At 57.9% G+C, this 22,913-nt stretch overlaps 1 protein-coding gene across 2 annotated transcripts; it reads left to right on the top strand.

The window, feature by feature from the left end:
- The first annotated feature begins 7,111 nt into the window (after positions 1-7,111).
- Zbtb7a (zinc finger and BTB domain containing 7A) lies at positions 7,112-22,600 on the top strand. 2 transcript variants are annotated; one of them, XM_051177252.1, is made up of 3 exons: positions 7,112-7,657; positions 14,702-15,954; positions 18,475-22,600. In XM_051177252.1, exons 2-3 carry the CDS (start codon positions 14,717-14,719, stop codon positions 18,938-18,940), a joined length of 1,704 nt encoding a protein of 567 aa, XP_051033209.1. In that variant the 5' UTR covers positions 7,112-7,657; positions 14,702-14,716; the 3' UTR covers positions 18,941-22,600. The 2 variants fall into 2 exon arrangements, with proteins under 2 accessions (XP_051033209.1, XP_051033208.1); XM_051177251.1 differs by lacking the exon at positions 7,112-7,657 and adding an exon at positions 8,555-8,979.
- Positions 22,601-22,913: the final 313 nt, after the last annotated feature.

Raw genomic sequence — 22,913 nt, 5'->3', positions numbered from 1 at the left:
AGTCCCTACTTCTCCTTGGGTTCCCCATACACAGGGGACACGGGGATCCCCCCCTTCCTGTGTCACTAGCTTCACTCTGCTTGTGCTGTTCTACTGCATGGGTTCCTGTGACCCATCATTCAGGGAAGCAGGCTGAGTGGGGTGGGGGCTCTCAGAGCCTCAGCTACATGGAGTTGGGCTTGCTGTGACCCAGGTCAAGGAGCCTGGAAGAAAATGGTGCAGAGAGCAGGCAGCCCACATCTCATGGTTGGGACTTCAAGAGAGGTGTGCTGTCTCAGATCCACAGCCCACAAGAAAGAGCCGGAAATGCAGGAGGAAGCCCCAGCTCCAGCCACCCTTTTCTCACCTTGCCATCCTCCTCCTTACATCTCAGTGAGCCCCAGCCAGCAGTCCCTGTTTGTCCTTGCTTTAGCTGGGAATCCTGGCTGAGAGCTCTTCCTGCGGGTAAAGTGGAGCCAGCCAGCTAGGAGGGGCAGGGGTCCTGTTTCCTGCACTGGACAGTTTACTATGAAAACCTATAGTGAACATATTTATTTACTTAACTCACTTGTTTTGCAGTACAGGGCATAGACCACCTTAGGGCCTTTGTACATGCCAGACAAATACAGAGCTGCACCTCCAATTTCATTTCTTAGGTATGGATGTATATCTGAATACATGTGTCCTTTGTGTTTTTGGTTTTTTGAGGCAGGACTTCTCTGTAAATCTAGAGCTTATACTGGAACTAACTATAGATCAGGCTGGCCTGGAACTCACAGAGATCCACCTGCTTCTGCCTCCTCAAGTGCTGGGATTAAAGGCCTGAGCCACCACAGGCAGGGCACTTGTGTTTATTATTGTGTTTTGGAAACAGGGTCTTACTATGTAGGCCAGGCAGGCCTTGAACTCACAGAGACATACTCACCTCTGCCTCCTCAGTGCTGGTATTAAGGGTGAGCATCACCGTATTTATGTGACTCCAGGGGCTTGCACTTCAGTCCCCAGGGTTGGCAGCAAGTGACTTAACCTGAGGAGCAAGCATCTTCTGACCCTCCAAGTTGTTTTTTGAGAGATCTCTCCTTGAACTTGACACTCACTCATCTGTCCAAGCTGGCCAGTGAGTCCTGAGAATCCTCCTGTCTCTGTTGCTTCCTTACTGCTGGGGTTGCAGGGACAGTGGGTGTCACGCTCAGCTTTTTCTGTGGGTGTCAGAGATTTGAACTCAGGTCTTCATGCCTATCTGTGCTGGGGGTCCGGAGTTGGGGCTTCCACTGAGGGTGACAGAATGTTCTGGAATCAGTAGTCTTGCTACCCTGAGGACGTGTGAAAATGTGTTCACCAAGAGTGTTTAGATATTGAAGAGTGAGCTCTCCTCCTCAGAGCCCTTTAGCAAAGCCCCGCCCACTCACTCGATCCCAAGCTCAACTGCCCACCTGACACAGCACCTGTCTAGGCGCGATCAGGCCCCGTGGGGGCGCAAGGACGCCCAGGTACGTGAGTGTGTTGTCCCTGGCTGCTTGCCAGGCTTATCCAGGGGTGTGTCTGTCCCCAAGGCCGGGGACCAGGTAGGCAGACCAGTCCAGGTCCCCACCTGCAGGAAAGGACTTTGGGGTGGGGTGGGATGGGCGGGACCGAGCAAACACTGTCTGGGACGCAGGTGCTGAGTCCCTCGGGGCGGGATGCAGAGTGAGTGTGTGTGGCTTGTGTGTGTCTCCGTGTATGTGTGTATCTCTGTGTAAGTGTGTGTGTGTGTGTGTGTGTGTGTGTATTTGGAGTCAGGATCTCTTTAGTAGCCTTGGCCGTCCTGGAATGCCCAGCCGCCGGGGAGCAGTCCAGAGCAGCCTGGACTGTGGATGGAGAGTGTCCCCAGCTGGGACACTTTGGTGACCCACATCCTGTTCTGCTAGGGACGTTGCCACGCCTCTCCCACTGGGTGGGGAGGGGACTTTCGGGGGGGGGGTTGGTAATCAGCCACACTTCCTAGATAAGTCACTGGGTGGTTGTTCCCAGCACCCCACTAGCTCATGGGGGCGACCATGAGCCTCAGGTGACAAGTGCCTTCAGTTCAATGCCACGTGGGAAGAGTTTGACCTTGACCCCTTAACCTTGGGTCGGAAGGCTGAGGCTGGGGAGGGGGATAAGATGGGCGAGCTCAGGGCCACCGGACCGGCCCGCGGGCGGGCTCCCTGCACCTGTCGCCCCTCTCTGCTGTCCCAGCTCTTTCCCTCAGGGTCCCTCTCTCTCCAGAGCTTGAAACTGAAACTGCTGTAGCGAAATGAAACCAGAGCCTAGGCCCTGCAGCCTGCGGCAGGGGACAGCACCACAGACGCCGGCCCACGTGGCAGGCCATTGCGAGGTGGGGGTGTTGTCTAAACTGCGGTGATTTTTTTTTTTTTTTAGCAACCAGTGGGGACAACTGCCCCTGCCGCCACGTCCTCTCCCACACCACCCGCCTGGCAGCCCCAGGGCGGCTCCTGACTTGCATAATCGGGGTACAAGGGGATGGACCTCACATTTGGAGGGGGCCTTCTTCAATATCCACTGGTCACCTCAAATGGGAGAATTCAGGTCTTCCTTCCAGGGAGGCTGCAGTCTGCCAGGCATGGATGGGGGAGAGTAGCCCAAGACCCTGATTAGGAAAGGAACTAAGCAAAAGACAATTGCAGCATGCGAGACTGAAGTTAGACTCCAGTCAGCTTTTTTGCACTGTGGATGCTGGGCCAGGACATATGCTCTGATGCATCTTGGGCCCTTCAGGGAACCCCACAAGGTTCTCTGTCCTCCACACAATTTGCCCGGAGCTTCCAGTCTCTCATGTCCCCAGGTATGACTGATGTTCTCTAGGATCTTGGGCAGGAGGCCCCACCCCATTGTAGAGAAGGAAGAGAGGTCATTTGCCAGTGCATGTAGGGAACCAGCCAGAATTAAACGCAGCCCTCTCTACCTTCTGCCCAATGCTAAGTGATAGATCCCCCTCCCCAGGGTCTCATGTAGCCAAGGCTGTCTCAAGTTCAGTAGATAGTTAAGGATGACCTCCTGCCTCCACCTCCCCAGTACTGGGATGACGGGCACATGTGTCACCATACCTGCCTTTTGTTTGAGTTTGAGATCTCCCCGCTCTGCAACATGAGCTCCAGGAGAGTATGGACCACATAAGGAGACTCATAAAAACCCAATAAATAAATAAGAAAATGTCTTCCAGCCTCCGTCACTCTGCACTCGCACACACTCTGCCTGTGGGATGGTTACCTACTTGGATAGATGACCATTTAAAAATCTTAGCCTGCTTGGTAGCACACGCCTTTAATCTCAGCACTCGGGAGTCAGAAGCACTTGAATCTCTGTGAGTTCGAGTCCAGCCTGGTCTACAGAGCTAGTTCCAGGACAGGCTCCAAAGTAATACAGAGAAACCCTGTCTCCAAAAAAACAAACAAACAAACAAACAAACAAAAACCCAGAAAACAAAAAAGAAAAAAATCTTAGCCTGGCAGTGATGGTGAACACCTTTAATCCTAGCACTCAAGAGGCAGAGGTAGGTGGAATTATGAGTTCAAGGCCAGCCTGGTCTACACTGGGAGTTCCAGGACAGCCAGGATACACAGAGAAACCCTATATTGAAAGAAAAAAGAACAAATAAAATAAAAATAAATCTTGTCCCAGAGCAAAGCTGAGTGTTGTGTGATGTAGCTTCTCTGTGCTTTATGTATATATCATATATCATACATATGAGCTACTTCACAACACCTAAGTCATCACAGCTGACAACAGCCACAATTTCCTCACTGGTGGAAAAACACACTGCTACAGAATCACCTGGGGCATCTTCCGCAGCATTCTCTCACAATCCCTGTGTGCATCCAGGATGCTCCCAGAATGCTTCTCTTCTAGCTGCCCACCAACCCCACTACCTGCTTCCTCCACACACATCCATCAATTGTATTTATTCCTTAAAAAAGGAGTGTAACCAGGCAGTGATGGCAGGAGGCTCACGAGTTCAGGGTCATCCTCCACTATATAAGGAGGTGGAGGCTAACCTGGTCTACAGAAGTAGACCATTTGCATGCATGTCCCAGGGCCTATGCTCTGTCTACAGTGCTTCAAAATTCATGAATAATTAAAGGAGTTAGATGTTCCACAGACCCTGAGCACTGTGTCCCCCCACTCCAATTTATGCCTTAATTGCATTAATTATTATTATTATTATTGGTTTTTGAGACAGGGTTTCTCTATGTATCCCTGGCTGTCCTGTAGGCCAGGCTGGTCTGGAACTCACAGAGATCCTCCTACCTCTGCTTCCCCAGTGCTGGAATTAAAGGTGTGCGCCACCACTAACTGGCCTCACTTGTATTTTCAAGTGTGTCCCGGCTGTTTTGTGTGTGTGTGCATATGCCAGGCAATGCTATATTGCTTTTTTGTGTATTTGTGAAGGATTTTTAAGTAGCCAAGGCTAGCCCCAAATGCTTGATCCTCTTGTCTCCACCTATTCAGAGCTAGAACTAAAGCCCAGGCTGGCCTTGAAGTCACTGAGGCAGCCCTCCTGTCTTAGCCTTCTGGAGTGATTAAGGGACAGACATGAGCCTTTAGACTCAGCTTAGACAGTTTGATTTAGTTTTGTTTAGTTTTGAGCTAGGGACTCATGTAGCCAAGGCAGGATCAGATTTTTAAGAAGCTGGGGACTACTAGGTTTCTTACTTACCACCTCACCCAAACTGTTACTACGTTAGATTAGATTTAGATTAGGTTTGTTTTGTTTTTTGTTGTTTTTTTTTTCGAGACAGGATTTCTCTGTATAACCCTAGATGTTCTGAAACGGACTCTAGATCAAGCTGGCCTCAAACTCACAGATTTGTCTGCCTCTACCTCACAAGTGCAGGATCGATTTTAATTAATTAATTAATTTTATTTTGTGTAGTCCTATATGGCCTAGGACTTGCTATGTTGACCAGGGTAACCTCAGAACTCTTAAAATCCTCCTGTCTCTACTGCCTCAGAATTAAAGTGTGGTGCTACCCACCATTTGTCACTCTGTTGATTGCTGGGAGGTGTTGCAGGTTGCCCAAGCTAACACATTCTCTATCTTCCAGTCCTTCTGCCCACTGATTTGAGTGAAGTTCAGGTCCTGGACCCCTTCAGCATTCATCAGAAAACTGAGGCGTGCTCTGTAGGAGATGATGGTCTGTCTAGCACCCTAGGGATGGGCCAGTCTGAGGTGACATCTGGAGTTGCAAGACTGAATTCAATCCTACCCTGTAAGTCCCCAGCACTGATTAATTTCTGGAGAAACCGAGGTAGGTGGGAGGAGCTTCAGCCAAGGGCGTGGAAAGTGTCCATGGGAGAATTCTGGGCAGCACCTGTAATTCAACCCCCTCTGGCTGTGCCAGAATGGGACAGACTAGGCGCTCAGGGTGCCTGAGGAAGGGCTCCCTCTAGCCTCTGAGGTTCCTGGTCCCCCACCCCAGGCTGGGCTCACGTGGCCGCCCAGAGTCCTCCCCACCTTCTTGGCTGGTGTCACTGCCTGGCTCGGGGCTACCACTTCCCCTGTGGGGACCTCCTGGGTTTCCCCTTAGTAGGCAACTTATTAGTACAAAACACCAATCCAGTCTGTTTGAGTATTCAAAAGTACTTTTTATTTGTGTTTTTGAGACAGAGTGTCACTACCTAGCCCTCATCCTGGAACTCTGCACACCAGACTGACCTCCAACTCTGAGAGATCCACCTGACTCTGCCTAGTCCTGGGATCTAAGACATGCAACACCACACTCAGTGGAACATACTTTAATTCGGTTTATATACATGTGCTAGAGACAGGGGTCGATGCTTTGATGTAAAAAAAAAAAAAACCAAACATGTTGGGATAGCCTGTGGAAAATATCGATGATATTGATTAACAGTAATAAAAATGAATGAAAAATATCCTAAAGTAAGACCTGGATATTTGGAGGCCGATATCCCATGCGTTCCATCAGACGCGGTGCAGAAGGGTAAACTGAGGCCTGGAGTTCGCTCTCACTCCCGCTCCTCCCCCTCCCGCAAGCCGCGGACCCATAGCCAGGTCTTCCAGCAGCGGAGCCCGAACCCAACAGGCCTGGTGAACCGGGATGTCCCTAGTTCCCTCCTCTCCCTTCCCCTCCCTCTCCGGACCTCTCCCACGACCAGAGAGGAAGTAGGAGAGAAAAGGACAAGGGGGTGAAAGAAGAAAACAAGAAATAAAGCTGGGTTGGACCCGCGCTTCCCCACTTCCCTCCATTCTGCTCCAGGGTCGCGCGACGTTCCGGCAAGGGTCCGAGTCCACGCCCCACCTCAGGCGGGCCAGCCAGCCGGCTGCGGGGAAAATTACAAGGCCTGGAAAACAACCGTCCTTCCCCGCCCCTCGCCAACCCCTTCCCCGCGCTACGCCCCTGGCACAGCCGGGTGGAGGCGACTGTTTTATGTAATCGCGGGGCGGCAGGTTTGCTGGCTGGCGGCAACGGTGAGGGAGGGACCCCCCCTCCAGCTCAGCTGCCAACTCGAGGCCCTGAAAGCTTTTCCCTGGGGGGTCCCTGGCACGGCTTTCGGTAAACTAAGGCTCAGAAGGGTGTAGACGGAGACCCGACTCTCTGAAGCAAGCTAGCTGTACTTGGAAACAGCTTCCCCGCTTCTGGGGTCCCTCGCAGTTTAGGTAAACTGAGGCTTATGGTGGGGGCTGGAGGACCCGGAGGTTACAAGCAGACTCTTGGTGCTTGCAAATACTCCCCTCTTCCTCTCCTGGGTTGCTTGCACTTGTTGGGTAAACTGAAGCCCAGGCTGACGGTATGGAAAGCCGGAGCTTCGAGGCAACCTCACGGTCCTTGCAACAGCCCCTTCCTTCTCCCTCTGGTCCCTTGCAACACTTGGGGAAACTGAGACCCAGGGGAGGGCGATGAGGAATCCTGCCATCGCCCCGGTTGCCCAGGAGAGAGGTGTAGAGTCAGGGGACCGTCACTCCCTCGCCTTCCCCTCAGCTTCCCGGGCCAGCGCGCCCCCCACGCCCCAGCAGCGGGTCCTAGGGGTGCGCACCGCACTCCCGCCCCCGCTGCCAACCCGCCCCGCCCCGGGCGTCGGGGGCACATCCCGCGCCCCCTGCACCCCGCCCTGCGCTCACAGGCCGGGGCTGTTTATCTGGGGCCCCCACCCCCTGCACCCGAGGGGCCCCTCTTGCCCGCCCCCAGCACCCAGGGGTGCTCCGGGCCGTAGATAAGCCAGCAGCCTGGCACTGCGCCGCGCACGGGGCGGAGAGGTCACGGGCTTGCCAGGGGAGGGGCCGATGGGTCGGGGCTGCGCCCCCCACCCGCCCGGCACCCCCAAATCCCTAATCGCAGCCGGATCTGCTCTCGCGGCGCAGCCCCGCGGGACGTGGCAAGAGCCGACCTGCAGAGCCTGTTCTGGCCGCGGCGGTCGGGGGGGCGGGCTGGGCGTGGGGGTGCCGGCGCTGCGGCACCTTTAAGACGAGGGAGGACCCCTCTTGCCCTCGGACAAACCAGGAAGGGAGTCGCGAGCATCATACGGGGCTTTGCGTACTGTACGGCTACTGTAGGGGCAGTGACGCCGCCGCCCGCCCGAGCGAGGTCCGCGCCGCGGGCAGCCCCGATCGCGCGTCCTCCGGGCCCGGGTCCCCGCGAGGTAAAGCCGACGGGCTGAAGGGGATCCCTCTTCGGGCAAGGTGGGTTTTGTTTTTCTTCCCCCCCACTTTTTTTTTAAATTTTCTTGCAGGGTGGGGACGCGGCCGGGGGCGCAGTGCGCACCCGGAGCGCCCTACAGAGTGGAGACCGGCTGGATGAGGGATCTGGGGTGCCTCCGCAGCTCCGGGGACCTGGAGACCAGGAGGTGCCCGGCCACAGCCGGAGGCTTGGGAGGGGGTGCTCCGCTCGGGTCCCTCCGGGGCGAAGGGCACGAGCCCGCGCCCGCTCCCCTCCTCCCAGTTGGTGCTGCACGGCCTCGGGGCTCCCGGCGCGCGGGCTGCGGGGGAGGGGAGCCGGGCCGCACCGAGGGCGGAGGTGGGGACAGAGGGGCGCGTCGCGTGCTAAGTTTGCAATAGGGCCCTGGGAGCTCGCCGTTCCCCTTCCCGAGTGGTCGTGGGCAAGCGGGGCTCGGGGCGGGGGGCTACCCAGGACTCCGCGCAAAGGTTAGAGTTGGCCAGGATGGAGCTCCATGGAGGAGGGGGGGAGGGCGCTAAAATACAGGGAGGGGGGCTTTGGAAAAAAAAAGGAGCGGGGGGGGGAAGAGGTGGGGTGTCCCGGGGGCGGGCGCGGCCTCTCGCTGTTCTCCTGGGCGCTGTAGTTCTTTCTCTTAAGTTCAGGGCTTGGCGTCTTGGAAGGATGTCAGGGAGTCTGAACTGCAAATCCCATAATGACCCGCGATGGCGGCGGCTCAGGGAGGGGCGTTGCGGAGGAGGGGCGGTGAGCGACGGACCAGAGGGCCAATGGAAGCGACAAGCCGTCCGGCGCGGCGCTGCATGAGGGCGGAGCCTGCGTCAGGGCGGAGCCTGCGTCGAGGGGCGGGTTCTTAATGAAGGGGCGGGGCTTCCGCGGCTCCCTCGCCGGGGGCCGGTGGCGGTCTCAGCTTCCGGCTGCCGCCCCTCCCCTCCTGTTGTGTAACCGTCCCTAGCCCCCCCCCGTTTCGTTATTTTATTTTTTTCCTCCTTTCCGTTTAGTTCCGGACGCTCCGGGACGAGCAGAAAGGTTCCTCCATAAGACAGGACGTTCCCTCCCCGGGGGAGGGTGTGGTGTCGGGGCCTCGGGGCTTCAGGCGAGGCCGGGGATGCGCGGCCTGGCGCGGGCCGGGCCGGGCGCGGGGGAGGTGACGGGCGGACCCAGATCCGGGGTAATTTGCATCGCCCTCCCCCCAGCCCGGGTGGGGATTGGCCGGGCGGCGGCGGAGGGTGGCGCGGGGCCGGGCTCAGCGTCGCCCGCCGGGGCTTGGAGCCGCCAGCCCGCCGCAGGCATCGTCACGGTCGCCGGGGCCCGCGCGCCGCCCGGGAAGGAGGTAGGAGCCGCGCGACCTCAGGGCCGCCGTCCCTTTCCTCTCTTCCCTTCCTCCTCCTCGTCGCCATCGCCACCACGTGCGCCCCCGCCGTCCTCCCCACCTGGGCCTGGCACCCAAGGGTGCTCCTTAAGTGGCGGAAGTGAGAGGGAGACAGATGGCTTCCATAATTCCCTCCTCTCCTTTCCCTCCCCTTCCAAGCAGACCTACTTAGCTCAGCACCCGTGGATGACTAAGCCCAGCACCCCTGGGTGACAGACTTGGCGGAAACCCTGTGTCTCCCCCCACTCCTTGCCACAGCTGCTTACCCCCGGCGAGGGTGACTCCGGCCTTCTGTGTCAGCAAGCCAACCCCCCCATCTTCCCCCAAGCCTGGGCCCAGGGCGTCACCCTGAGTGGCCGCTCCCACGCTGAGGAGGGGGGAGTCCCCCAGACATCAAGATGATTACTTGCAATTGGCAGGGCTGTGGTGGGAGAGGTCCCCAGGCCCTTCTCTCCCTCCGCTCAGGCTAGGCCCTAGGTTGCAAGGGGGTTCTCCCAGTCGAGGGACATCTGCTCATCCCAGGGTCACCTCCCCACCCCACACCTTTCCCAGAGGAAGTCGAGTGGCTCCCCCAGCTGGGCCCTGGCACCTCTCCGGGGCTGGGCTCGGGGCTCTGTTTACCGGCAGGCATCGCTGTGGAGACGGCCTGGGGGAGGGAGGGAGGGACAGCCTGCACTGGAAGAGAGGCAGGAAACAGGATCCAACGAGGACACTGAAATTTTAATTTGCCGGTCACTTTGGGGGTGGGGGGTATTTATTATTTAGTTGAGATTGGCCATGGTGGAGGCCAGCCAGCTCCTCCTGGCCCCAGAAAGGGCAGCCACACACCTTGGGTCTCAGGAGTGTTATGGGACACTGAGGCCTGAGAGGCAGGACCTGTGTGGCCCTGTGTGGGGACGGCTGTTGGGCAGGAGTTCCTCGTCCTTGTACCTTTGGGTGCATTCTGTTCTTTTCCTTGAGGCTGTGTGACCCATAGCTTGGTCCTTGTCACATAGAAGGAAACCCAGGCTTGGAGTGGGGTTGGGGGGAGGTTCCCTGTGAGCCAGGGCCTTTGAGGGGCAAAGGGACAAGGAAAAGACGGGATAAACTCAAGGTCATGTCCCTAGTGGTCCTCCTTCAGAGTGTAGGGGTCTTTCCAGAAGTCCTGGAATGTTTTAGGGGTGTCTGTTCCAAGAGATTCAGAGGCTGGTGTTGGAGCCTGTTTGCAGTGACTGACACCTGTCACCATCATTGGGAGTCTGCCCATGACATTGGGCCCAGAGAGGGATAGCAAGACTGCAAGGTCACACAGTTGGAACCCTAGTCCTTCCCCCTGATCCCATGTATCTGCCACCCTGTGTGCTGGGCACCTGGTGGGCTGTATGCATCTCAACCCCAGAATCACAATACCACAGTTCCACACCTGGTCCCCAAATCTGGCGGAGCTGTGGTTTCTTCTGAACTCACCTTCCCAGTGGGGAGGGTCCACAAGTGTCTTTGGATGGGCTGACTCTCAACTGTTGTCCCCACGAGGTTCCTCTGCATCATTTCAAGTTCCTTGGGGCCAACTCGGGGCACCCCAGGGTCTGCTGGGAGTTTGGTGTGGGTCTCTGCCATCTGAGCCACCTTGGCCTTGCCTCAGGCTCCTGACTCAAGGCCATCATCACAGGACCTGCAGGAGAGCAAGCGGGGTAGGGCCTGTCACCCACCCAGAAGGGCCACATTACCCCCTCTGCCTCAGTTTCCCTGATTGTGTCCTCTTCCCGGACTTTCTGCTGCCAACCTGGAACATGTTTGGAGCCACTGGTGGGTGAGAGCGGCTCTACCATACTCAGCTGGCAGAGGGGCCACAGTCCTGCCACCCCCTGGGTGATGTTGGCCCATTGCTTCCGCAGAGGCCAGGGCCCCTGTGCCCTGATCTCCCTAGGGGCTGTGTCGGGGGAGGGGAGAGGCGCCCTGGGAAGAACAAGTTAGGCAAGACCAACCAGGTTCAAATTCCAGCTGGCTCAGTAGCCCTGCACCGGTGGCCTCCCCTCTGACCCCATCCCCCTGTGTGTTGAGGGAGGGGACCCTGATTCCAGACCCTATCCTGGGAGTGTTCTGTGTACTCAGGTGGGATGTGACTGGGTCAGCCCTCTCCAACACCACCACCTCTGGGTCCAGCCTCTAAACATCTACCATCAGGCCTGTGGCCTGAGGACTGGCCCCTCCATCTGTCCCCTCAGCAGGCTGGGGCTGGGCCACTCAGTGGCCGTCCCCACCCACACCTTTCTGGTTTGACGGGAAACAGGCTGGGGCCACCTTGAGCCAGGATGTGTCTGAGGGGGGGATGTGGTGTATTCTGCAAGACCCTGGGCCACCCAGGGACTGGCAGGGGGGAGGGCCCTGCTAGGTTCCCTCAGACTTGCTTTCTGTGGGCATCCTGGATAACAGGTACAGCCAGGCTCAGTTCCGGGAGCAGGGGACAGGGTCCCCTCACTCAGTCTTGGTTGCCCCCAGCATCAGGAACCTCATTCCCTCCACTTCAGAGAAGATCGTAGCTTCCACTTGGAACTGGCCTAGGCCTTACTTCTGGCCTTCCTGGATGAGTGGCACTCAGAGCGTGGGAACAGGGTGGGCCTGGGCCCCACCCTGGAGCTGGGCTCCCCACAGGCCTGCCTGTCCCCGCCCCCACACGCACACACTTCCCACTGGGCTGGCTGCCTTCCTGCTTCTGGCCCTTTAAGGCCCCGGGCAGGAAGCCCCCCTCACTATGGCAATACATGCACAGTAAATGGTAGGGCCTGCTCGAGCCCTGCCTTGGTCCTCTGTTGCTACCTAGTTGAGTTGGACTGGCGGGCAGGGGGCCACCCATGCACCCCCACTGAATTCCTGTCCCATTAGACCAGGCCCAGGGACCAGGCCAGGCGAGCATTGGCATCAGGTCAGGGCTCTGTAACCCGTGGGGACCAACCTTGCAACATAGGCTGGGAGGGGGCGGGGGCCGTCAGGCACGGGCCTGGCAGGCTGCACCTGCAGCCAGACTTGCTGTGTGACCTTGGGGCTGCTGCCTAGCCTCTCTGGGCCTAGTGAAGGCAACTGTGAGAAGCCCCATATCCCTAATGGTTGGTGGTCACCGCAGCAGGGTCGAGCTATCTGGGCTCAGGCCTCAGCTGGATACTTGCTGACCAGAGTTCTCAAGGAAACTGAGGCTTAGAAGGGCGTGGCCTCTGGCAGGAGCTCATCTAGGAACCCTGGCAATGGAAGGTGGAAGGTGGCTGGGGTGGAGTCTGACCCCTCATTAGCTGGCCCCACCCCCTGAAGCGAGCAGGAAGGTGGTGGGTGCCAATTTTTCTTCCCAACCCCTTCCCAGAAGCCCCCTCTTCCTTCCTGTGGGTGGGACCTGGAGGCCAGTCCTTGTCTTCACCTGTGTGACCTTGGGAAGACCCCAGACTTAGACTTCCATCCCTCCCCCACCTCCAGCCTTGCTCAGGCCTGTCCCCACGCCTGAGCGCCCTTCCTCAGTCCCTGGGGCCTTCCTGGGTGCTGTGTGACCTTGGCTATCTGCGGTGTCTCTGAGTCTGTCAGGGCTGTGGAAGAAAGGTAGGAAGGAGGGGCACCTGGTCAGTTCCTGAACCTTCAGAAGAAAGGGAGGGCAGGTAGTCTGGAAAGTTGCTGCAGCAAGTAACCCTGGGTTAGAGGTGGGACCAGCAGCTGTCCCCTGATACTGGGTGTGTCAGCCTGCCAGGTGGGTGGGGCAGGGTGTGGGCCCGGGTCTTTGGTTCATCTGACCCTTTGCTGTGACCCTACTATATGGCCTGGCCCCAGGAGAGGGTGCCCCACCTCTCCAACCCAGAAGGGGCCTGCCAGGGCCTGCTCCTTGCCTGGCGGCCTACTCAGCACTGAACAGCCTCAGAAATCCCATGGAGGCAGGCACAGGCAGGAGCTGTCATGCAGGGACCCCAGTCAGTGTGGGAAGGTCTCCCCGAGGGGGTCCTAACCCTGGAGCTGGGCAGCCTCAGCTCCTTCTTGGTTGATGGATGTGGCTTACAGGTGCCTGGCCTGGGTTCCTGACACCCTGTCTAACCCAGGAGATAAGGCTGGGTCTCAGTGCCTGCTCCTTGCCTGAGGCCCCCAGAGTTCCAGGTGGTACTGAGGCCTAGGGTGTGGCGAGGCACATGGGGCTTGTCCCTGGGTAGAAGTCGGGTCATCTGTCTGCAGGGGCCCTGGGACCCAGACTCTGAGGAGGTGACAGGAGGGCCCTGCTGGTGGCCTCTTTGAGCTGCCCAGCTCTCTCTGGGCCTGTCACGTTTGTCAGTGGGGGTGTGTGTGATGTGATACAGGGGCTGGCTTCTGTGATCCTGTGTCTCCCAGGCCTGGCCCAGCCACGACCCACAGGCTGGAGCCGGGGTGCCGTTGTACTTAAAATAGGGCTTCGGCAGCCCCTGGCCCTGGAGCTCTATGCCTGGTGGGAAGCCAGGGTGGCTGTGCCCAAGGCGACAGCCAGGCTGACTCACTTGGACTTTTTCAGGCCCTGGGGGCCCCTGGAGGGACACCTTTCACCATCCCCTAAAGGGACCTGGGTCACCCCGGCTGGGGGAGATCTTTGGGGTCATGTGCCCCCTCCCTCTCAGTGGCAAGCTGTGGAGGGAGGGAACAGGCTTGTCTTGTCTGCCCACATGTTCCCTGAGGCCCGGGGCCAGACGGCAGATGGTGGCAGGGGGTGGAAGCCACCAATGGGGGCTCCTCGAGGCTTCCCAGGGCTGTGCCTGGCGTAGGGTTCCCCCTCTGGCCCCCTAGTCCCTGCAGTCACATCTGAGCCTCCCTCCTGTGCGGGGGTGAGGGGTGGGTTCTGCTCAAGCAGCTGGTGGGGCGGGAAGAGAGGGTGGGTGGCGGCTGAGGGGCACAAAGGACTCTTGTCACGGCCACTCTTATGGGGAGAGACCCACTATGAACGGTGCCTCCTTCTTGAACTTGTGGGTAATGGCCAGGTCAGGCAGGGGACAGGAGGAGCCTAGACAGGAGGCTAAGGAGGGTGTGGCTTGGGCATTGTCCCTTCTGAGGACAACGTCCAGTGGCCTCAGGCCTTACAGTGGCAGGTAGGAAGGTCTGGAGGAATGTGGGTCTTGTTGGGTGGTGAAGGGCAGTCTGGCTCCCTGGAGAGGGTGAAGGGGTGGGGACAGCGCCAGGGTTGCACAAGGCTGTGGGCAGATGAGTCACAGCTTGGGGGGGGGCAGAGAAGAGGAGGGGTGGGGACGTGTGGGATAGTCAGGTACCCCCCTGCCAGGCTCCTCCCTAGACGGCTGCCCATTTGCCAGGTGGGGAGACTGAGGTCTGGTGCATGCTGAGTGCCATCAAGCAAGCAAGGTGGACCTGCGTGGGGGCCATGGCCTGGCTCTAGTTAAAGTTTTCCCTATTACTCACTGGCTGGGTCTGGCCTGGGGGCACCCCAAATGTATAGATCCAGAGTAGGCCTGGCCTCACTGTGGGGTGTGGGCAGGTAGTTTTCCTTCCCAGGCCCCTGGAGAGACAGGCTGGGGGCCTCCTCAAGACCCAAGACTGGTCTGCAGGCACAGGGAGTCCCCAGCCCGTCTCTGGCCTCTTCCTCTACCACGACCAGGTTCTGGGTACTAAACCGAGGCTGGGAGGTGCAGGAGTTCCCCTGGGGAAGCTGAGGCTGGGGAGACTGGGAGAGTCCTCTCCTGATGGCCGCCCCTCCCTGCAGGTGTCGGCGCGGAAAATGGCTGGCGGCGTGGACGGCCCCATCGGGATTCCGTTCCCGGACCATAGTAGTGACATCCTGAGTGGCCTGAACGAGCAGCGGACGCAGGGTCTACTGTGCGACGTGGTAATCCTGGTGGAGGGACGCGAGTTCCCCACGCACCGCTCGGTGCTGGCCGCTTGCAGCCAGTACTTCAAGAAGCTATTCACATCAGGCGCTGTCGTGGACCAGCAGAACGTATACGAGATCGATTTTGTGAGCGCCGAGGCACTGACAGCACTCATGGACTTCGCCTACACGGCCACGCTCACGGTCAGCACGGCCAATGTGGGTGATATCCTGAGTGCAGCGCGGCTGCTGGAGATCCCGGCCGTGAGCCATGTGTGTGCAGACCTGCTAGAGCGCCAGATCCTGGCTGCCGACGACGCTGGTGACAGCGGCCAGCCCGACGGGGCGGGACCCACGGACCAGCGCAACCTGCTGCGTGCTAAGGAGTACCTGGAGTTCTTCCGCAGCAACCCCATGAACAGCCTGCCTCCTGCTGCCTTTCCATGGTCCGGCTTCGGGGGCCCTGACGACGACCTGGATGCCACCAAGGACGCTGTGGCTGCAGCTGTGGCCGCCGTGGCTGCGGGCGACTGCAATGGCTTGGACTTCTATGGCCCAGGACCCCCGGCCGAGCGTCCCCCCACAGGCGATGTGGACGAGGGTGACAGCACACCGGGGCTATGGCCCGAGCGGGACGAGGACACCCAGGCCGGAGGGCTCTTCCCGCCTCCTGCCGCCCCACCGGTCGCCACGCAGAACGGCCACTATGGTCGCGCAGGGCCTGGGGAAGAGGAGGCGACATCACTGTCAGAGGCGGCCCCTGAGCCCGGCGACTCCCCAGGCTTCCTGTCCGGTGCAGCCGAGGGCGAGGATGGAGACCCGGCCGAAGTGGATGGGCTGGCTGCCAGCACACTACTGCAGCAGATGATGTCGTCGGTGGGCCGGGCAGGGGACAGCGATGAGGAGTCCCGTGCGGACGACAAGGGCGTCATGGACTACTACCTGAAGTACTTCAGCAGTGCTCATGAGGGCGATGTGTACCCAGCCTGGTCGCAGAAGGGCGAGAAGAAGATCCGGGCCAAGGCCTTCCAGAAGTGTCCCATCTGTGAGAAGGTGATCCAGGGCGCGGGCAAGTTGCCCCGCCACATCCGCACACACACAGGCGAGAAGCCCTACGAGTGCAACATCTGCAAGGTTCGCTTTACCAGGTGAGCCCTGCAGCAGACGGGACGGTGGGAGGGAGGGACTGGGGAGCAGTGCCCGGGCCTTGCCCTGCACCTTCTGAGTTCCTTGGCCTGCTCTTTTCCCACGCCTGAGTGAGAGACTGCCAGTTTGTCTAGTTGGTCACTGGCTTGATGGTGTTTTCGCTTTTTGAGATTGGGTCTTGCGGTGTACAGCAGGTGGGCCTGAAACTGGCAGACATCCTCCTGCCTCAGCTGTCCAAGTGCTGGGGAAAGCGTGTGCCACTGTCCCCGGCTCCAGCTAGTGGTTGTTAGGCGGCACCTGTCAGATGCAGGGATGCTGCTGGGGACAGATGGTCCAGATTCCCATAAGGCCACCAGCTAGGCCTCCCTGAGACTGTTCAGTTGAGCAGGGGAAGGACTCAAGCAGTGAACAGCTGTGCAAAGGCCCTGGGGCCAGTTAGCTTGGAGAGTCTCTGGGCCCAAGCTGTAGGTGTGGAGATGAGAGCTCAGGTGTAGTCACAGTGCTGTTTGTGATTGAGGCTGGGGAGTCCAGAGCTGTGTAGACCCAGGGCAGGCTAGGCCCGTGTGTGTGTGTGTGTGTGTGTGTGTGTGTGTGTGTGTGTGTGGCGGTGGGGAGGTGACTGGCAGGCAGGGGTGCAGCCAGGCCCAGTGACTCAGCGTTACCCCCTGCCCTGGGGTTCTCCAGCCACACCTACCTGGCCTGAAAAAAAGAATCTATTGTCCTAACTTCCTGACCCCACCCGACCCCCTCCTCAGCACCCTGGCCCCCTCCCCAGAGGGCAAGAGAGATGGGTGTGGCAGGGCTCCAGTGCCCAGGAGTGCCAGGTGGGGACAAAGAGCACCGTGAGAGGCAGTTGCTTCAGTGGGTGAGACTAGGGGTGGGTAGGCTCCTCCCCCGGGGAGTGTCTTGGGGTACGTGACCCCTGCTTCAGATCCTGGGCCATCTAGCTGCCATCCAACACAGGTCCCTTCTCACCAGGTGTGTACCCTGGCTCTACTCTAGCTTGGGGCTGGCTGGTCCTCTCAGAGAGACTGAGGCCCAAAGTGGGATGCCTGGTGAGGCCTTTTCTCCCATGGCCTGCCTGCTCACCCCTTCTCTGGGGCCTTCCCCACCCCTTAACCGCCCCCTCCAGGCCTGGAGCCCGGGGCCCCTGTGACTCACAATGAGTGTTGAGTAAGCCAGTCCTGTGGCAGCCGGGGCTATAATTACCCATGCCAGGGCTTGGGTGCTGTAACTGGGTCTGCCTCCCACCCCCACCCTGCCTCTGTGTGGCCCCTGTCCTGCTGTGCAACCCTAGGCCAGTCAATTCTCCCCTCTGAGCCTTCTGGGGAAATCTCCATACACAGCTAGAAAAACTTTAACCACTGGGGTGCTGGGGAGGTGGGGCCTATGTAGGGGGACAGCCGAAACCCCCTACACTGGGTGCCGATCTCAGGAGGGAAGTATGCAGGATGGGGTGAGGTTCATCTCATCCATCTCATCCATGTCCTCTTGGCACAGCTGAGAGAGACAAGGGTCTGGAGCAGAAGACCACTGGCCATGTCCTTCAGAGCAGTAGGGAGCAATGGAGGGTACAGGGATGGCAGCCTGGGCCGTGCCAGAGACATAGCCCAAGCAGGAGCTGGGTCCCTGGGGAGTGGCAGAGGCAGAGGGGCACCCAGCGTGGGGCCATGGGGGCTGAATAGGAGTTTATCAGTCCTCAGGGTCAAAGAAGCTCTCGGGGTTGCTGGAAGAGTGTGGAGTCTAGGCCAGCCTGGGTCACATGGGGAGTCAGTCCTCAGAAAGGACAGACACAGAGCTAAGAAATGTCACATAAGTCAGGTAGAGGGTGGGATAAAGTGACTAACTCAGTAGGTGCAGCCTCAGGCTGCTCAGTAGCAAAGGGACTCTGCTTACTTTGCAGAACCTTTACCCTTCTTTTCCCCTTTGAGGCAGTGATGAAGCCTGTCATCCCAGCCCCCAGGAGACCGGGACAGGCTCTGTCTCAGGAGTGTAGGGGTGTGGGGGTTTCTGCAGGGTGGCCTGGGTAGGATGTATGCATGCCTTTGGGATGTATAGCTTTTGTTTGAGATGGGGGTCTCTGTGTATAGACCAGGCTGTCCCACAACTGGCTCTGTAGCCCAGGTTGGGCTCCAGCTCACAAACCTGCCTCTGCCTCCCTAGTGCTGGGGTTGAAGATGTGTGCCTCTCCAGTAAACAACTCTTAGGTTGTGAGTCTAGCCTTCAGGTGCTGAGCCATCTCTCTAGCCAGAACACCCACTGTGGTCCTGGGCCCCCTCTCCCTGGTGGCATTTGCAGGGCCTGGCACCTGAGCAGGTGCCCAGTGAATCAATAATGTTGGTGAGAAGAGGCTCACTCACCCTCACTGGTCTCTGCCAGCTGTGGGAAGGAAAAAGGTCACTTTATTTAGTTTAGTATTTTCCAGGGATTGCAGTGACGCCGTGTGTGGGCATTGGCAGAGGTGCTGGGGTGGGGCTAGGGGCTCCCGGGTACCCGCTGACTGTGCCCCCGCCCGCCCACAGGCAGGACAAGCTGAAGGTGCACATGAGGAAGCACACGGGGGAGAAGCCGTACCTGTGTCAGCAGTGCGGCGCGGCCTTCGCACACAACTACGACCTGAAGAACCACATGCGGGTGCACACGGGGCTACGGCCATACCAGTGCGACAGCTGCTGCAAGACCTTTGTGCGCTCCGACCACCTGCACAGACACCTCAAGAAGGACGGCTGCAACGGGGTCCCCTCGCGCCGTGGCCGAAAGCCCCGCGTGCGGGGTGTGCCCCCCGATGTCCCCACTGGGGCCGTTGTGCCCCCCGGGCTCCCCGACACCCCGCGCAATGGCCAGGAGAAGCACTTTAAGGACGAGGATGAGGACGAGGATGAGGCCAGCCCCGACGGCTCAGGCCGCCTGAATGTAGCGGGCAGCGGTGGCGACGATGGTGCAGGTGGCCCCGCGGTATCCGCCGCAGAGGGTAACTTTGCAACCTGACTTGTATTCAAAACAAAACAAACCAAAAAACAAAACAAACTAAGAGAACAGAGAGAAACCACACCCACCCCAGCACCACAGCTGTCTGTCCAGACGCCCTCCATCCATCCACGCGCGGACCTGTGTGCGTGTATATATCCATGGCCGTTGCGGGCACGCCTGCCTTTCTCAGATTCTTAGGACGTGGCCCCATCCGCCCCCATGCTCCTCGCCCTGTCCGCGTGGGGTCCCACCCCGGGGGTCCCCTGCCTGCTCCTGGATAAGGTGAAGGTGATGGGGACCCCCAGGACAGGTGCCCGGCTCCTTGCTGGTTGGTTTTAGGGGTCTCAGACAGACCTTAAATGCTTTCTGTCCACAGTAAGTGGACGTTAAAATGGTCCCCGGCTCCCCACCCTCCTTCCTCAGGGCACTTACTAAAGAGGGGGGTGTCCCCTCGGCCTCCCCGCTCCCGTCTCGCCTGTGGCCTCGCACCTCTGCACACCCCACCCTGGCCACCACTGATATACAAGTCTATTTATTCCCAACCTGGGTGGCTGGAGCTGGGATTTGGGGGGCCGCTGGGGTCCCGCCACCCTCCTTCACGGCACTTAAACCTGGCGTGGTCCTCAGAGCCACTGCTCAGGGTGACCCCCCACCCTCCCGTCTCCGCTAGCCAACCCCTTCACCCCGTACCCCACTTTTTAAAGCACTTTTTAGATCTATTTCCCTTCTTCCTCCTTAAAGACAATTTATATAGAGATATAGAGAGAGATATATATAAAATATTCTTTTCTCAGAGGAGCCGGCAACAGTTTGGGGGAATGTAGCCAAGATCAGAGGGGACCCCAGGGACTCAGGCAGGGATGGGGGGAGGGGGCAAGAGAGGCTTAATATCACAAAACAGCAATAAAACCCAGGATTTTAGTAAACACAAAGGCAGAACATTAAAAAAAAAAAAAAAAAAAAAAAAAAAAGCAAAAGCGGCGACAGCCATGTGGGGATCTTGGCACTTTGTAACTGAACGGGTACTTTTCATTCTTAACTTAAGAAATGTTTACAAGTTGCACCCAGCTTCTATGAAAAATTGGAGAGAGAGAGAGAGCGAGAGAGAGAGAGAGAGAGAGCAGGCAAGCAAGCAGTGGAAAGTAAGTCAATTTATTTTTGTATAAAATAAAAGAAACCCAACCCATTGCTCCAGTAGAATCCACTTGTGTTCCCGAGACTCAGGGTGGGGAAGGCATCCTCTGTGTGAAGGGACCTAGGGACCCGAGTCTGCCAGGCCCCCTCCCTGTCCCCAGCTCACTTGATTTTCTCTTGTCTCTGTTGGAGACCACAGGCCTGGGCAGCCACTGTCCCCTCCGGCTCGCCAGTTTGCTTCCCAGCTCAGGGATGTCCCGAGAGAGGGCTGGTTTCCCACCAGCCAGGCCCTGCTACCCTGCCCGCCCCCCTCCCGTGTCGTAGTCCCTCCTAGGCACCCCCTCTTTTTACTCAAAGGCACTGACTGTAACCTAGGGGCTGGCACCTGATCCCCCACACCACGAACTCCGGCTTTCCCCCAAAGGCCCGGTGTGACCGAGCCACAGGCCACGGACAGGGGCCGGGGTTGGGGGACGTTGCTGCTGGGTGCCGGTGCACATGGAGGTGTCCCTGTGTCCTATTTTGTTGACAAAGTAACCTTTTCTTTGGTTTTAAAGGGAAGCCACATAAGAAGGCCACTTTCCAGTTTCTAGCAGAGAGAGGTTTTCCTTTTCATCCCCTCCCAACCTGCGAGTTCCTCCCAGATGTCTCAGGATCCCCCCCCCCCTTGGGGCCAGCAGAAGGGGCAGGCCCAGGGGTGGAGTGGTGCTGGCCTCCCTCTCACCCCACTCCCGCATGAGCGGTCCCGGGAACCATGCTGTGCCCGAGCAGGGCCCAGCAGCCCCCCATTCCTCCATCCTCGCAATAAAACCAACTTAATCACACGTCATCCTGGCCAGTGGCCACCAGATTTGGGGCCGGTGGAGCCCTTGGGGACTGTGGTGGGGGGTGCCCCATAGCCCGCCAGCGACAACGCAAACCCCCTCGGGAATTGCACTAATCCCTTACCCCTAGCTCCGCGCTCAGCTTCTGCCCACCCACACCCACCTTGCCTTAACCGTCAGCCCGTCCTGGGGGGCCACAGCCACCGCATGGGCCCAGTGCTGGGACACCCCCCCCCAAGGCCCGCTCCCTGCTCCCCATATACTGCAATCACATACTGTATATAGAATGTGGATTGATTTTTACAAATTTTTATTCTTTAAATTAAGGCCGTGATAAAAGTTGCCAAAGAGAATTGTGGAATTCACTAGAGGTTTAAGCGGAGGAGGGTGCTGTAGAAGGGTTTTTATTTGGTGGTTTGGGGGGTTTAGTGTGTGTGTGTGTGTGTGTGTGTGTGTGTGTGTGTGTGTGTGTGTGTGGTTTTATTTTTAAATGCCTGGTATAACAAAAAAAAAATCGGAAAAGAAAAAAAAAACAAACACCAAATTTGTTACTTCCATTATGGTGAATTTCCATGTGTGTGAGTGTGAGACAGAGAGGGCCCAGCCTGGGGGTTTCCGGGGACCCCAGGATTGGGGAGGGCATGCGGCCTGCAGCTGTCCCCAGCCTGTGACCTGAGCATAGGCCTCCCCTGCTGAATAGTTGCTGCTCTTTGCCTTCCTATCCCTACCGGCCTTTCGAGATTAAGAAAAAAATAAAATAAAAAGGCAAAAAAATAATAAAAAATGAAAAAAAATCTATATATAGAGAAACCAATGAATGTAAATGGCAGAGCTGGCCCAGCCTTGGCCCTGCCAAGCTGGTCTCAAGTGGGCAGAACCAAAGTGGGTGCCCGGGGGTGGTCATTCAGGAGGACCCCCGGCCACCACCCTGTCTGTCACCCTGTTTGCTGACCTTCCTTGAGGGTGCTCCAGTGGGTCCCCTGGGTGGGCGGCCAGGGAAGACTGCTGCTGTGACAGCAGCCTTGCAGTACAGGTGGATCTCAGGCTGGCTGTTCAGGGACTCCTGGATGTCCACAGTGCAAGCAGTAGGGATTGTAAGGGGGACACAGGCTGAAAGGAAAAATAGAAAAAAACAAAAACAAAAAAAAAGACAAAAACCAACAAAAAAATAAAGAGAGCAAAATCCTATTTTTTGAGAAAGAAAGATATTTATATTTGCAATTTTATTTTAAAAAGTTATTTAAGCTGAGGAAACAGCCTTCCCGGAGTTTGGGTGGCTGGCACCGGACGGGTCAGGGGTCTTGGGGGCTCCTCACCCCAGGAACGATTATCTCAGTTTAGAACTAGCTCGCACTAAATAATGACTTACCTTGGTGGGGGAAGGGGTTTCAGGAGACAGAGGGCCAGGGGAGTCCTGCCCCAGGCCCAGAACGAGGTGCCTTGGATTTTGGGGGCCCAGGCCTGGTGCATAGGGGTCCGGAGCACAGAACAGACATTCCACTGACTGGATGTAAGAATCTTTATTAAAAAGTGTGAGAGGCAGAACGAAAACAAACAATTGATTTAAAAAAAAAAAATGCACTTTTTGGGGGTGGGGGGACAAGCTTTAAAAGTAATAAAAAACAAACAAAAGGTTATGAAAAATCCAAAAAAATAGAATTCATTTTTCTTGTACATAAAAGAGAAAACCCAACCACTAAATGCAGCCTGTTACGACGTCTCCTTGCCTGGTCTCTGTGTTGTCTTGTATGGGGGAGGGGGGATGTCTCTAAGACACCCAGTCTGCCCGGTTTCACATGACCTATGGGTGGAGCCTAACAGAGGGACCCAGAGGGTCCCAGGGTGGGTAGTGGTATTTTTCCAGGCCATTCCTGGGAAAGGAGATGACCCGTGGACATTGCAGGCCCTGGGTGGGCTGTGCCTGGACATTAGGATGTCCCACCCCCCCACCCCTCCCCCACCAAGGTGCTGCCCCCATCTGGGCTCCAGTGACCTTATCAGGCCTAGGGGGCCCGGAAACCTCAGCTGGCTGT

This window comes from Phodopus roborovskii, unplaced genomic scaffold, assembly GCF_943737965.1.
Source record: "Phodopus roborovskii unplaced genomic scaffold, PHOROB, whole genome shotgun sequence".
NCBI classification, from domain to species: Eukaryota; Metazoa; Chordata; class Mammalia; order Rodentia; family Cricetidae; genus Phodopus; species Phodopus roborovskii.
This window is presented reverse-complemented; position numbering and strand designations above follow the sequence as displayed.